Genomic DNA, 16,190 nt, shown 5'->3' with positions numbered 1-16,190 from the left:
GGTGTCACTAGTTAGCCACTGTGCCTCACACCAAGCCAACTCACTCACAGCCAGTTTATGACAAATAATTTCTAACTATAGAGGCTTATAGCGGTTTTTATTTTTGCCCCTTCAAATGGTGTGCACCATACAATAGGTCAATGTGATTCTCCCCCTCCTCTATCAAAGGGCAGCCATTGGTCAGAACATGGTTACCCACCAGCGACCTCAGCTGTAGGTACAAGGTAAGGAAGGGGGTGAGGAAGTATGGACTAATGCCAAACCGCTGGTCATTTATACCAGTCAGAATGTATATGGAGGAAGCATGGCGGGGTGTGGGCCCACATAGTCAGGCCATAAGGGCTAGCTGGGAAAGAAAACGGAGTGGCAGAATGAGAGGATGATGAATGAGTGTAGAATAGGTGCTAATTAGAGGCATGTGTAACGAGGCCTGATGAAAGTACATAGGGGCTGGATGAGATGGACCATGGCTGTGTGTGTGTATGTGTGTATGTGTGTGTGTGTGTGTGTGTGTGTGTGTGTGTGTGTGTGTGTGTGTGTGTGTGTGTGTGTGTGTGTGTGTGTGTGTGTGTGTGTGTGTGTGTGTGTGTGTGTGTGTGTGTGTGTGTGTGTGTGTGTGTGTGTGTGTGTTTGAAATTCTTAATTTAATAAAACAACCACATTTTGAGAGTAGTTTTTATGATGTTTTTATGATAGAGAAAAAAACATACACACTTTGCAGTCTTGATCGTGTACTTTAACACTAACTATGTTTCATTACCTATTGAAATAAATATGTATTCCTCAAATAATTTGACTGTGTCATCGACTCACAGATTGATATAACATATGATGTGCTTCACCACTGAGACTTAAAGCATCTATCCAGGCGTTGTAAGATCTGGCATGTCGCGTTCCCCTGCTCAGATGTTGCATGCATCAACCAATGCTTGCATGCCACGCCATTGACTGTGCCGTTGGGCACCAGAGTGCTATAACATATGTGGTTAGTTGATACGTAAAATACCTATCCAGACATTGTAAGATCTGGCATACATCAGCAACGCCTGGGCAGAGGAATGCGACAATAGCCTACCTTAGCCTTCACACGTTTCACACGTGTAGCTTGTTGTTATTGTCGGCCAATCAACGTGGCACTACAGTCAAAGGCTCTATATGTAGCAAGCAATGTAAAGTGGGAGGTCTCTAATCAAAGCTAAATGGAATTAAAATGACGGGTTAAATTAGCTAAATGAGAAGGAGGATGCTACAACAAGCAACCGACAGGTAGGCTGTTCTTTAATCTGAATGGAGTTGTTGTAAACAAGGACGGGGAGCATAGCAAAATAGCCTAATTTAGCCTAGCTTGATGGCTATTTTAGCCAGCTTCTTCACATTGATTTGATGCAGTAAAGACAGGCACTACCAGGTTGGATGGTTGATAACCTATGGCATCTACAGGTTTGTCTAACTAGCATGAGTCAGTGTGGCTACTTTTTTGTCTCTCCGTGCCAGAAACCTTGTAATTTCAGAAATAATGACATTATTTAAAATATCCATCCCTACTGGAGACCTAGCCCATTCATAAACGCTAACTACCTTTAGCTCCTATTGATGAAGGCATCTTCTTCCTGGGGGCCTTTTGTTATGAGCCCAGACGCTTGCTCTAAACGTTGACACGCATGGCTTGCGGTACGGTTTTAGAGACATAAGGAACATATCTTTCATATCAGCTTGAAATAATTGTTGAAATAAAAAAACAAACATATTGTATAGGATTAGGGTTCCCACACGGCCATATCTCCACCTTACAGCACTTGTTTACGGAAGACATAGGCGGCCACCTGTGCTAATTATCTATCTAGCATGCTCCGAACACCTCTGTGTAAGCGTAACTGGGGCGGAAGTGTAGTTTGTCAACTGGAGGCACACATAGAGTTTGGATCTGTTCATATCTGCTACAGGAGGTGTATCCTTTTTTATTTGAAAGATTATTTCTCACTGATTTAAAAGATAAGGGCCATATGTTTCGAAAACCGATTGCAAGCGATGATTGACGTTTCTAACATAGCTTCGGAATTATAGTTCACATGGCCAACCGTGAGCGAAGCTAATCGCTGAAAGGGTTTTCGAGAACCACAGGAGACCTAATCACACACACATTGTTTCAACATGGGCTCTCTCACATTGTAATTACATTGTAATTACTGCATATTTCTCAGAACCATCATTTGTGTGTGTGTGTTGAAGGGGTTAGCTAGTTGGTGTTTGGTTGTTAGTGTGTATATCAGAGTTGGTTCAGCATGTGTGCGTTTGTGTTTGTGCTTGCTTTTATGTAATTGTTTGGATTTGGAGGCTACTTTGTTAGCATTGTAATGTCAGTTGGCAAGGAGAGTCACGCAGTCTAGCTCCAAATTACTGCAATTTGGAGCCACCAATTTTTTTACTTACCCCCATGCAACAATGGCATTGCAGAACATTATTGGTTTGAAGTCAATGAATGTTTATACTACTTTCCCCCTCAAACTATTGTCCAAACCTGAAACCCACAAGACTCAGAGTAAATTGCAAAGAAAGCAGTTTTTCTCAAATGTGTTGAGGCTATATTTTATATTTTTATTTTTTCTCTCTTTTTTGGTTTCCTTTCAGCTTTATCTGACAGCCATTCTAACTTTCTCCTGAATGGAAACTTTGTGGTGGCCATGTTCAAAAGGGAAATCCCCTTCAAGGGAACCGTCATTGAGTACAGCGGCTCGGACACCAAAGAGGAGCGCATCAACTGCACTGAACGTGTTGAGGAGGAACTCATCCTACAGGCAAGGCTGACGTCTGTCTGTCTCTCTGTCTCTCTCGCTCTTTGTTTCTGTCTTTCTCATGTTCTGCTCTTTCTCTCTCTCCCCCTCTCCTTCCCCATCTCTCCTTCTATATTGCTAAAGCTTTTTCAAATTGTTGCCCTAGGTCCTGTGTGTGGGGAATCTGTACAACCCAGACGTGCGCTACTCGTTCAACATCCCCATCGAGGAGCACAGAGAACAGTTTGTGTGGGACCCCTCGGGCTCCTGGCTGGAGTGCAGCCGCATGTGTCAGGGTAAGGTTGTAGTCGTCCACCCAATTAGCCATGTGTCCTTGCAGCCCCTCTGCTCTGACCCGGTTGATCTCATCCCAGTACATCAGGGTTCCCCAACAGAATAAATATTATCATGTTGTGCTATTGTTTCATTCATTTCTCACTTCCCCCCTTGCTGCTCCTCTAATAGACATTCTACATCCTGCCTCCCACCCAACGGACACTTACCCTACCCCCACCCCCCAATGGACATTTATTATTGCTACAGTTGTACGTGTGTAAACACTGAGTGCACAAAACATTAAGAACACCTTCCTAATGAGTTGCACCACCCTCTCCCCTTCTGCCTCAGAACAGATTCAATTTGTCATGGCATGGACTCTACAAGGTGTCGAAAGCGTTCCACAGGGATGCTGGCCCATGTTGACTCCAATGCTTCCCACAGTTGTGTCAAGTTGGCTGGATGTCCTTTGGGTGGTGGACCATTCTTGATACAAACAGGAAATGGTTGAGTGTGAAAAACCCAGCAGTGTTGCAGGTCTTGAGACAAACAGGTGCGCCTGGCACCTACTATCATACCCCGTTCAAAGGCACTTAAATATTTTGCCTTGCCCATTCACCCTCTGAATGGCACACATTCACAATCCATGTCTCAAATGTCTCAAGGCTTAAAAGTCCTTCTATAACTTGTCTCCTCCCCCTCATCTACACTGACTGAAGTGGCTTTAACAAGTGACATCAATAAGGGATCACAGCTTTCCCTTGGTTAGTCTGTGTCATGGAAAGAGCAGGTGTTCTTAATGTTGTGTACACTCAGTGTATATTATTATTGTCTCATTCACTTTATTATAAAACATTTTACCTACACTGTTGTAACGGGCTTCCTCCTCCTCTTCATACGAAGAGGAGGAGTAGTGATTCGACCAAACTGCAGCGGGTTGTGAATACATAATGATTTAATAAACAAAACTGAAGAACACGACGAACACTTGAATAATTACAAAACAAATAAACGAATGTAGACAGACCAGGGGCCTGTTGCACAAAACTAGGATAAGGGATTAAGCCAGGATATCTTGGTGATCCTGGCTCAATTGATCCGTAATCCGGTTGCACTAAAGATGGATAGGGGGCAGGAGGATATGTTATGGTATAAATTACCATGGAGATTTATTCTGTGGAGCTAGCCTGCTCCAGACCAGGCTAAATTCCAGGATCTATTTAATCTCATCCCTAATGTCAGTCAGCAGTCACCACAAATGGAAACCAATAGTTATTTCACTGCTCACTATACATTGTTATCACAACTAGACCCACTGTTATTTAAACGTTTGTGATCATTAATTTCAATGATTTTGGATAAAAAATGATTTTTAGATGATGTTGCTATCATTAGATAATTTACAGTTTCCCATAGACTATAAGGCTATATATAAAATGATAGAATATTAGGGCCACAGAGGGGAAAAAAAACACAAGTCATAATATTGTAACCAGTTGTTTTAAAGGAGGACAGTTGTTAAAATGACAGATGTGGGGCATTTCGTGAAATTGTACTTCAGTATGGTTTCATAAACAAAGACATGCTGATGTGCCAGAATATTAAGTATCACATTGTCATAAGTATCAAAACTGTAAAAACAATATGTAGCTTTTCTGCAGAAAGAACCAGCCTCATAAATTTATGACTTTATCCTTTTTCTTCAGTGTGGCCCTAGTACTCTGTCATATAAACAAATACACATTCCATATGAATATAAAAACACAATGTGTAACATTATGTTCCTTTATTGAATAAGGACAAAACAAAGCAGGTAAACCATCAGCTCCTTTCGAAACTGAAGTCAGTGACTCTACAAGATGGAAAGCACAGAATCCAAGCATATTATACAAAATGATACATACACATTCAAAGGTCTGTATATAACACACCCTGCATGTCTGCACACTAAAATAAATGCAGGACAAATCCATACACATCAACTGAACAGACAAATGAATGGATGCAGTAGCCTCCCTGCAGCCTTGTATTACACACAGTATACCGCACAAACATCATAAGAGGCCAAATTCTTCAAAAAACAAACCCAAAAAAAACCAAATTCCTCTGCCACCGCAGGACATATTTAACCAAAATTGAAAGCACACATACTAACTAAAATAATTCAACACATATTGGTCCCTCAGCAGCCGACCACTGTCGTCATCAGGGAAGATTGCCGGATTGTCCCAGTCCATGGCTGGTGGCACTCTGGGGGCCCTCTCCTTCCTCAGGCAGGCCACATTGTGGAGGACAGCACAAGCCACAGTAATATCACATGCCCTAACAGGGCTGACCCTTAATTTGTGAAGGCAGTGAAAGCGTGCCTTCAGGAGGCCAAAGGTCATTTCAACTCTGGCCCTGGTCCTGGCATGGGCATGGTTGTAGGCCTGCTGTGCTTCCTGGGGGTCTGTGAAAGGTGTCAGGAGAAAAGGCTGGCAGCCATACCCCCTGTCTCCCAGCAACACACCAGAGAATTCACCTGTCAACACAAAATCTCATCATTACTACCTCATAAACACAGTGATATTCTTGACACAGCCATGATGGTTATAAATAGGGGTTGTGTGGCTTACCTTGTGATAGGCACTGATAGATTTCAGAGGCCCGAAAGATTCTGGAGTCATGGACTGAGCCAGGCCATTTTGCCACAACATTGCTGATCACAGTCAGCATTGCAGACCATCTGAAATCATAAGATGAGGAATATTACACCAATCAATGCACATCACTGGCAATGCAGAGTGTTCGTCAATGGACAATATCAAAAAGTTATGTTCACCTGAACATTAATGCTGTGAAAGGATTTCCTATTCACAAAATCGGCCTCATGGGCACCTGAGGGGGCTTTTATCCTTATGTGTGTGCAGTCCACTGCACCAATGACATTGGGGAAACCTGTCACACAAAGTAATGAGTATCCTACTATGTGTTAACAGTTGTCCTGTAATTTGTCCTGGACCCGAACTTACATACAACGTGAAGAACGCATGAACCAGGAAACAGACTACATAAAACGAACGAACAAACAAAAACCGGAACAGTCCCGTGTGGCGTAACATACAGACACTGACACAGGAGACAATCACCCACAAACAAACAGTGAGAACAACCTACCTTAATATGACTCTCAATCAGAGGAAACGTCAAACACCTGCCTCTAATTGAGAGCCATACCAGGCAACCCAAAACCAACATAGAAACAGAAAACATAGACTGCCCACCCAAAACTCACGCCCTGACCATCAAACACATACAAAACAACAGAAAACAGGTCAGGAACGTGACAACTGTTGGATCTTGGCGCATAAGAGTTTCACTGTACCCTGCGATTACATCTGCGACCCTGTGCATGTGACTAATAAACTCATCTAATCTAGGCGGCCTGCACGCCAAAAACATTATTGTTGTTCTTGGACATAAAAATCTGTGAAATAACCAGGAAATGAGCTCAACGTGATTTTCATTTAGGAAATCTGTTCCCATGTAGTCCCCTCCATAAATAGAGAGGCACGTAATCGTATCCCATGTTATCAAGGTTTGAAATGATTCTGTTTTTGACAAAATACTAAATCTGTTTGGCATTCTTGTGGTCAATCTGCAGTATAAAAATGATCTATAACTATGTTCCGGCCCCCCGACCATCCGCTCAAGGAAATACCAGACCCCGGCTGAATCTAGTTGGAAGGTGTACTCCTGCAGTACACCTTCCACCCCCTGAGCCTATAAGCAGGGGCTGATACTTCCTTTGCCTCAGAACATACAGCATCATTAGCAGGATCCAGTTGAAACTGTTTGATCCCAGCCCAGCTAAGACCATTTGGCCAATGGCAGGAAGTTGATCAAAACATGTAGAGGGGGAAATGCGTTCCTTGGCAGTCAATCCTTTAGTCAAATGGGGTCTAATCCAAAGTTTACCTGTGTGTGTGTGTGTGTGTACCAGGGTTGTCCTATTTTATTTTTAAAGACAATAAATACAACTTTTGCCAGCCAAAATGTCCAGTAGAAAACGAAATTTCATTACAAAATAATGCTTTTTTAAATTGATGGCAAAACCAGTAGATGGAAATACATTTGGCCATTATGCTTATCGGTCTAATTTGCATAATTTAGTGGAATTCAATTGGCCTGTGTGTGTTTTTGTTAGTCATCATGTATCTTATTTATCCAACTCAACTATCACAGGCGCACAGCATACGGAGCCTATTTTGAGCGGGATTTCTCCTGCAGAGCCTCAGCTGGTTGCTGCTGTAGTAAAACATGTTTTCATCAGCCCATTCATTGAGTGACATTTTTTTAAAGTGTTTTGACATTTTTCAGGCGCTCTGATCCAGAGAGACGTACAGTAGTGAGTACATACATGTTCATATTTGTTCGTACGATTCTAAATCCAACCGCGTGTTTCAAAATTCTTTTGGTGTACGATTACAAACAGCTAACGTTACTATTTGTATTTCTCAACTAATTAAAGCGCACGTTGCGGTCACCTTTCAAGTGAAGACGACAGGCTATCAGCGTGTCACCCACGACTTTACAATGTGAGCTGGAGGCAGTATGCATTTTGAAAACATACTTAATTGTTGGAAATCTGAATGTTTTATTTCATATTATGAGGCATGTCTTACCTTGCATCAAAGTAGATTATAGGCTAAATCCTACCATGGAAACGTGGAGGCAATGATTTTATAAAGAATTCATAGGCGGTGCATGAGTTTCAAGTTTGGGGAAGCTTACTTAATTCATCCTACCATTTTTACCATTCTCCGTGCCAGTTATGATTTTCATATGTGCATTTTCGTGAAACAGTTTCATTTCAATAATAATGTTTTAATTTCTCAAAATCATTTTCACGTGGTTAATCATAAAAATCTGAATTAAAATGCCATACGGACACATTGAAACACTGTGATCCATTGGCGGCTAAAGAAATGAGAGCATTGAAGTCGTAGCCTATAGGCCAATGCAGCAGTAGGCCTATAACTTCCATTGCTCTTTCACACTGAGGATTGGTGATTATCGAGGGGGAGATTGTTGGAAAGATTTTATGAAATAAACCAAAACTTGTTTCTCACAAGTTTAGCAGGTTGTGAACTCTGCAAACAACGTTTCCACGCTGAGAATGACAACGGTAATTTACTGTAATTAATACATGCATTAACAGAAATGTGTGTAACCAAATGATGTGGATTAACGGTACTTTTACTACTGGTGACATTCACACAATGAAACAATGAATGCGCACGAATTGGCAGGAGTCAGCTGCGCCAGACTGGGGAGAGACTCACCTTTATCTTCACCAAACACCCCTCCCCTTCTTGTCTCAACATTTGAAATGACACTCGACACATTATCTTCACATATATTAATATAGGTGCTTTTCACTGACAGCCCCAACTCAATCATCAGCTGGGCCTATTACCTCCATTTCTCTCCTGTTCTATTGGTTTTCATATCAACTTTCTTTCGTTGTCCAGAATCCAAAAGGTGCAATCCTAGTCATATTAACAACCCATCCTAGTTGTTGCATCTTTAGATTCACCCTCTTTCTAAGTTTCCAACAGAGATCTTTGTCTCTGTCACAGAGCTCCTGTTCTATTGGTTTTCATATCAACTTTCTTTCGTTGTCCAGAATCCAAAAGGTGCAATCCTAGTCATATTAACAACCCATCCTAGTTGTTGCATCTTTAGATTCACCCTCTTTCTAAGTTTCTAACAGAGATCTTTGTCTCTGTCACATATGGAACAGCTATCAGGTGCGCTATTTAGAACGGTGTTTTCCCGCGAAATGCATTTTGGCAAATGTTTGAAAATGACGTTTTATTGGCTGCTTCATTACATAATCTACATGTTTTGTTGAGATTAATTACCATAATCTACATGTGATTTCTGTCATTCTGAGCACCGTGGGTGGATATCTTACCGGTCACGTTGTCTGGCGCCACATTTTCCTAACAGAATCCCTGGTGTGTGTGTGTGTGTGTGTGTGTGTGTGTGTGTGTGTGTGTGTGTGTGTGTGTGTGTGTGTGTGTGTGTGTGTGTGTGTGTGTGTGTGTGTGTGTGTGTGTGTGTGTGTGTGTGTGTGTGTGTGTGTGTGTGTGTGTGTGTGTGTGTGCATAGGTGAGCGATGGCGCAAGGCAGCGTGTGTGAGGAAGAGTGACCACCTGGGGGTTTCTGACCAGCGCTGTGAGCCTCTACCCCGTCCCAACGCTGCCACTGAGCCATGTAACACTGACTGTGAACTCAGGTAGATACACACACACACACACACACACTCACTGTATATCTGTTAAACAGACACTAACCCATATAGCCTGATTGCAGGTGGCACATAGCAGGGAAGAGTGAGTGCTCTGCTAAGTGCGGCCCTGGCTACCGGACCATGGACGTGCAGTGTATGAGGTACAGCTCGCTGAAGAGGCAGAGTGAGAGGTTGGAGGGGAGGGCCTGTTCTGACCTACCCAAACCACAGGCCAGAGAGGCCTGCCACGGCGACTGTCTGCTCAAGAGCTGGCAGTATAGCACCTGGTCCCAGGTCAGTGGAAACTACAGTCAAAGACACACATCATCTAAGTGAAAGATGATTATAATACTTGTTTTCACTACGTGATGCTATTGCACATTGTCTTGATAAAAAGCCTCTTCATTTCTCGTCTCCTCATGCATGACAGATGTTACCTGACTTTTGCTTCCGTGTTACTATAAGTGGACATGATATAGACTCGAGGTAAAAGTGGGTATGTTATACGTTTGGTGCAGTACGAGTTGAATGGTGAGTCTTATGCTGATTCTAACGTGTTGTGACGTGAGCAGTGTTCTAAGACGTGTGGTCGCGGGGTTCGTACCAGGGACTCCTACTGTATGAACAACCTGGGGAGGAGACTGGTGGACAGGGACTGTAGTGACTCCCTGAGACTGGTCACCGAGAGCTGCAACGACCAGGCCTGCCCTGGCTGGTCAGCCAGCGAGTGGAGCGAGGTACAGGACACACACACACATGCGCCTGCACACACACACACACACACACACACATAAACACGTCTATAAACACACATTATATAAACATTTCTACACACATAATAACACACACATAAATACTGTATATACACGCTTTATAAACTATATGCGTATCAATGTAAACACACAGATTTGCTCTAACATGCACACACACACTTTGAGGATAACATTTTACACATTTTACACACACACAATCACCCTCCCCACTCACACACGCCCTTCATACACACAAACAAGTTTAGACTTTATTCAACCTGATCTCATAGTTTCACTTCGGAATTTGCCGTAATTGGATGAACGTCGATTTTTGACCCGTTAATTCCGCGTGGTTACAGGGTTAAAACAGAAACAACTCAAAGGGTTAAGCTTTGAGCCTCATCAAGTTTGAGCCAGTGCTGTGCATTTGTGTTTTTTTGTTTTGTTTTTGGACCTTTTCAAATGTCCAAAATCGACGGCTCTTTGTTGTGACCAACTTGACTTTATTAGTCTTCCTCCTACACCCCATCTTTCCCTCTGTGTTCCCTCCCAGTGCTTGGTGACGTGTGGGAAGGGGATGAGGCACAGGCAGGTGTCCTGTAGCATGGGGGTAGGAGAGGAGAAGCTGAGCGAACACTTCTGTGACCCGAACACTAAGCCTCCGGCTGTGGGGAGCTGTGAGCTGCCAGATTGTGCCTCCTGGCAGGTCGGAGTCTGGGGACCGGTGAGTCCAGATGGATCTGTGTGTGTGTGTGTGTCTGACAGAATCAGATTCTTGGTGTGCATCTGTGTTTGAATCTTAGTGTGTGCCTAGGAGTGCAATAGTTAATTTTGGAGTATGTGACATTATAGTGTGTGTTATTTATGTCTGGTTGTACATACAGTATATCCCCTTCTTTTCCCTGTGTGTGTCGGTGGTGTGTGTCTGTGTGTGGGGTCAGATTTATTCCGACAGGATATGAGGGCAGAGTGAAAACGCTAGGGAGGAAATGGCAGCTCAAGTCAGAGCACACCACTCCATAACTCACCAGGCTGTTAGGTTTCCCCACTGCCTTAGAAGGAGCCACACACACACACACACACTCACACACACCTTGTGAGTCTGCTAGTCCAATACTCTCAGTCTATACGCTAGAGGTCTTCACGAGTCCAAGAAGTTGGACCCAAGGGCAATCAGACCCGACCGGAATGGACCTGAGGATAACTCGACCTAGACCAGACCCGATTGGACCCAAGTGACAAAATAATATGTTTATCAGCCAAGTTGCTCTTCTGGTTAACGAGTCTTTTATATGTTGGCTAAGTTTTCTATAACTCAATTAATTTACCTTATTAGCATAAAATAAATATGCTGTAGGCTATGCAGAGCCGTGGTTGGGTCCATTTTGATCCACTCAGCTGTAATTACATAGACCCCGGGAACTGATGACAATCAAACAGGAGCCAACCCTGACCCGAGGAAAAGTTAGAATTTCAGACCCGAACTCGATTGGGCCGTAGTCGGGTCTCGGGTATGTCTGGTCCACTCAGACCCATGAAGACCTATACTATACGCACACCCGGTCTGGAGATTTGAATTTTGAAATTATTGAATAAATAAATGAATGAGCAAATTAGCGAATAAATAAATGAATGAGCAATTTAGCGAATTAAGGAATGTCTTTGACCATTCATTGACTCAGCTGAACGAGTTGGCGGGCGGGATACTCAGATACTTCTATTGACAGAGCTGGTATATATCTGTCTGTTAATACCTATGTAATCATAATCTACTGCCCAAATAAACTTATCCTGCAGCACTTCCTCCACCAACTCAACACCAAATGTGCACCCCTACACACACACACACACACACACAGCGATCTGGGGTAGAAGGTGAGCATCTGGGGAGGTAGTAGGCTTCAATTACACTGAGTTAGACTGGGCTTAGCTGGGCTGGACTCTGTGTGAGTTAAAACTGCATCCACCCTTCCTTGAAGTAATCACGGATCTGCTAGCCAAGGTTTTACTGTCTGACCCTGTGTGTCTCTCTCCTGTGTGTTGTTGCAGTGTGCGGTGACGTGTGGCCATAGTTACCAGATGCGGGCTGTGAGGTGTGTGTCAGGGGCGTATGGTGACACGGTGGATGACAGGGAGTGTAACGCTGCATCCAGACCCAGGGACAGCCAGGACTGTGAGGTGGCACCGTGTCCCTGGGCCTCTCCTCAACACAGCACCGTCCGCCCTGACAGCTCTGGTCAGCTCTTCACACAGTGGAGATACGGCTCCTGGACCACGGTGAACACAGCAACGGCTCACACACACACACACCCTTATATAGGCCCATACACACTCACCTATACAGTAGTGCTCATACTGGTACAGTAGTTTCTAAAATGCAGCACACACCCCTGCTTCACACACCCCTGCTTCACACACCCGCTCCCTCATCCTGGCCTAGGCAGTCTGTCAGCCTTGTTTAGGCTTCTGTCTGTCTAATGCTTTGCATTGTTTTCCAGTGCAAATGAAAACCAGGTCTAAACACCAGGCTTGGGTTTCAAACATGAATCTCAGACTATCAGTAATGTCTGACAGAGAGGCGGTGAGCTCGCATGTCTAAGAGGAGGCTAGCGCAAGTGTGGTCCCTCCGACAAAAACACACGTACATTTCCTTTACAGGTGAAACTTTTGATTGCTGTAGGTATTTACCGCTTGGTAATGTTCACCTTGTCCTCCTGTTGAGTTCGCTCGGGTGCAGCTAGAATATCACCAGGTGAAAACCTTATGGAGTAGTCTTTAATGAAGAGAGAGAGAATGACCAATTATTCACACAGTTTGTTACAGTTACAGAGGAAGTGGCTGAAGTGGTGTCTCAAACGTTTGTTGAAAGAGACTGTTGTTATATACTAGTATGAGTTGATATACTAAGCTACAGGACTGTTTCGCTAACACAGACTGGAATATATTCCGGGACCCAATTTGAGGAGTTTACCACATCAGTCACCGACTTCATTAATAAGTACATTGACGCCGTCGTCCCCACTGTGACCGTACCTACAGTACATATCCCAACAAGAAGCCAGACAACATCCGCACTGAGCTAAAGGCTTGAGCTGCCACTTTCAAGGAGCGGGGCGCTAACCCGGGCGCTTATAAGAAATTCCGCTACGCCTTTCGGCGGACCATGAAACAGGCAAAGCGTCAATACAGGACTAAGATCGAATCCTACTGCACCGGCTCTGACGCTCGTCCGATGTGGCAAGGCTTGCAAACTATCATGGATTACAAAGTGAAACCCAGCCACGAGCAACATTGAACCATGCGTGAGAACACCAGCTGTTTCGAATGACTGTGTGGTCTCGCTCTCCATAGGCCAGACGGATGATCAGGATGCGTACTCAGAGCATGCGCTGACCAGCTGGCAAGTGTTTTCACGTACATTTTGCCCAAGAACGCCAAGGTAACCTGTCTAAATGACTATCACCCCGTAGCACTCACATCTGTAGCCATGAAATGCTTTGAAAGGCTGGTCATGGCTCACATGAACACCATCATCCCAGACACCCTGGACCCACTCCAATAACGCATATTGTCCCAGCACATCCACAGATGACCAAATCTCTATTGCACTCCACACTGCCCTTTTACCCACTTGGATAAAATGAACACCTACGTGAGAATGCTGTTAATTGACTACAGCTCAGCGTTCAACACCATGGTGCCCTCCAAGCTCATCACTAAGCTAAGGACCCTGAACACTGAACACCTTCCTCTGCAACTGGATCCTGGACTTCCTGACGGGCCGCCCCCAGGTGGTGAGGGTATGCAACAACGCATCCGCCACGCTGACCCTCAGCACGGGGGCCCTCATGGTTGCGTGCTTAGTCCCCTCCTGTACTCGTTGTTCACCCACGACTCAACCTACACCATTATCAAGTTTGCTGACACGACAGGGGTAGGCCTAAATCATCGACGACGATGAGACAACCAATAGAGAGGAGGTCAGAGACCTGGCAGTGTGATGCCCAGACAACAACCTTTCCCTCAACATCAGCAAGACAAAGGAGAGTTGATCGTGGACTACAGGAAACGGAGGGTCGAGCGCGTCCACATCGACAGGGCTGTAGTGGAGCGGGTCTAGAGCTTCAATTTCCTTGGTGTCCACATCACTAAGGACCTATCATGGTCAAAACACACCAACACAGCCGTGAACAGGCCACGAAAAGTCCTCTTCCCCCTCAGGAGCCTGACAAGATTTGGCATGGGTCCTCAGATCCTCGAAAAAGTAATACAGCTGCACCATTGAGAGCATCTTGACTGGCTACATCACCACTTGGTATGGCAACTGCTTGGCATCCGACCGCAAAGTGCTACAGAGTGTAGTGCGTTTTGCCCAGTACATCACTGGGGCCGAGCTCCCTGCCATCCAGGACCTCTATACCAGGCGGTGTCAGAGGAAGGCCCTAAATATTTACTCCAGCCACCCAAGTCATAGACTGTTAACTCTGTTACCGCACGGTAAGCAGTACTGATGCACCAAGTCTGGAACCAACAGGACCCTGAACAGCTTCTAACCCCAAGCCATAAGACTGCTAAATAGTTAGTTAATAAAATAGCTACACGGACTATCTGCATTGTCCCTTTTTGCAGTAACTTTTTTTGATTCATCACTACACTGCTGCTACTGTTTACTACCTACCTGTCACTTTATAACTAGTTATGTACATTTACACCTCAGTTACCGCGTACTCCTGCACATCGACTCAGTACTGGTACCCCTTGTGTATAGACAGCCAAGTTATCATTACTCATTATGTACTGTATCTATTATTACTTTTATTATTACCTGTTTTATTTTTCTATTATTTCTCTACTTTCTTTCTCTCTGCATTGTAGGGAAGGGCCCATAAGCATTTCACTGTTTGATTTGGACTATTAGATATAGAAGGGAGACAGTTTGACACAATGCTTTTACTATACGTCTGATCTTAAATGTTTGTGTTCCTCTGTGTGCCTGTCTCAGTGCTCTGTCTCCTGTGGGAAAGGGAAGCGTGCCCGTTACGTCAGCTGTCGGGACGCCCAGGGTGGAGTGGCAGACGAGTCCTACTGTGCCCAGCTGCTCCGGCCCCCAGAATCCTCAGCCTGCTTCAGCCCGTGTGGCCAGTGGCGCTCTTGGGAGTGGTCTCCTGTATGTTATAGTTGTAATTTTTCCAACTCTATTAGTATAAATATATGTCAACAGCTATTTTGTAGTAAAGTTGCCTTTACTACTGAAAGAATGCATCACTTATGTCTGATGATTTGATCTTCTCTCTGCTCTCTGCCCAGTGTTCAGTGATATGACCTTGTCTATTCTCTGCCCAGTGTTCAGTGATATGACCTTGTCTATTCTCTGCCCAGTGTTCAGTGATATGACCTTGTCTATTCTCTGCCCAGTGTTCAGTGATATGACCTTGTCTATTCTCTGCCCAGTGTTCAGTGATATGACCTTGTCTATTCTCTGCCCAGTGTTCAGTGATATGACCTTGTCTATTCTCTGCCCAGTGTTCAGTGACGTGTGGTGTGGGCCGGGCTACCAGGCAGGTGGTGTGCAGTAACTACCACCACCAGGTTGACGAGTCCTTCTGCGATCAGGACGAGAGGCCTAGCACAGAGCAGGAGTGTACAGGCGCCCCCTGCCCCTCCGTGTACCGCCAGAGGCCCAACGACCAGCCCTACAGCCCCCACGACCCCGCCACCCACCCGGGACACAGCAGCTGGAACGTCCCCTCGGCAGACAACCAGTGGAGGACGGGACCCTGGGGAGGAGTATGTACAGAACCATAGGACCATGTCACCTGACCATGCCATTCCTGGTCGGGTTACATGGTCAAGAAAACCCCCTGGCACTTCGATACCATCTCCATTCACTGCTCTGTCTCACTTAATTGTCTAACTGCGTGCTGCTGTATCTCACATAGAGATCTCTTACTGAGACAGCAAGGATGTGATGTGTAACTGTAATTGGTTGCAGAAAATACCTGCTGCGTAGTTCAAGGCTGTTCTATGTGTCATGTTATCCTTCTAAGGCCGATGCTTTCCATCTGTGTGTGGACCAAGTGTACTCTAACTCCACAGTGTACTCTAACTCCACAG

The 16,190-nt window shown here is 44.7% G+C and overlaps 1 protein-coding gene and 1 long non-coding RNA gene across 3 annotated transcripts in view; one reads left to right on the top strand and one right to left on the bottom strand.

The window, feature by feature from the left end:
- The window catches only part of LOC139530149 (A disintegrin and metalloproteinase with thrombospondin motifs 20-like), a 135,114-nt gene that overhangs the window by 70,396 nt on the left and 48,528 nt on the right, over positions 1-16,190 (top strand). The window contains exons 17-25 of the mRNA XM_071326289.1: positions 2,629-2,795; positions 2,938-3,067; positions 9,204-9,330; positions 9,408-9,618; positions 9,897-10,061; positions 10,630-10,800; positions 12,126-12,353; positions 15,079-15,243; positions 15,600-15,863. Of these exons, the coding sequence (XP_071182390.1) occupies positions 2,629-2,795; positions 2,938-3,067; positions 9,204-9,330; positions 9,408-9,618; positions 9,897-10,061; positions 10,630-10,800; positions 12,126-12,353; positions 15,079-15,243; positions 15,600-15,863 (1,628 nt within the window). The remainder of the gene's footprint in view (positions 1-2,628; positions 2,796-2,937; positions 3,068-9,203; positions 9,331-9,407; positions 9,619-9,896; positions 10,062-10,629; positions 10,801-12,125; positions 12,354-15,078; positions 15,244-15,599; positions 15,864-16,190) is intronic.
- LOC139530150 (uncharacterized) lies at positions 4,819-6,033 on the bottom strand. Of its 2 annotated transcripts, XR_011665965.1 has the most exons (3): positions 5,869-6,033; positions 5,663-5,772; positions 4,819-5,568 (listed from the first exon to the last, which is right to left on the bottom strand). It is a non-coding gene; the product is annotated as an uncharacterized lncRNA (long non-coding RNA). The 2 variants fall into 2 exon arrangements; XR_011665964.1 differs by lacking the exon at positions 5,869-6,033 and having other exon boundaries at positions 5,663-5,861.

The sequence above is a fragment of the Salvelinus alpinus genome, chromosome 9, assembly GCF_045679555.1.
Source record: "Salvelinus alpinus chromosome 9, SLU_Salpinus.1, whole genome shotgun sequence".
Classification (NCBI taxonomy): Eukaryota; Metazoa; Chordata; class Actinopteri; order Salmoniformes; family Salmonidae; genus Salvelinus; species Salvelinus alpinus.
Note: the sequence above shows the minus strand (reverse complement) of the source record. Positions and strands in the feature narration are given on the sequence as shown.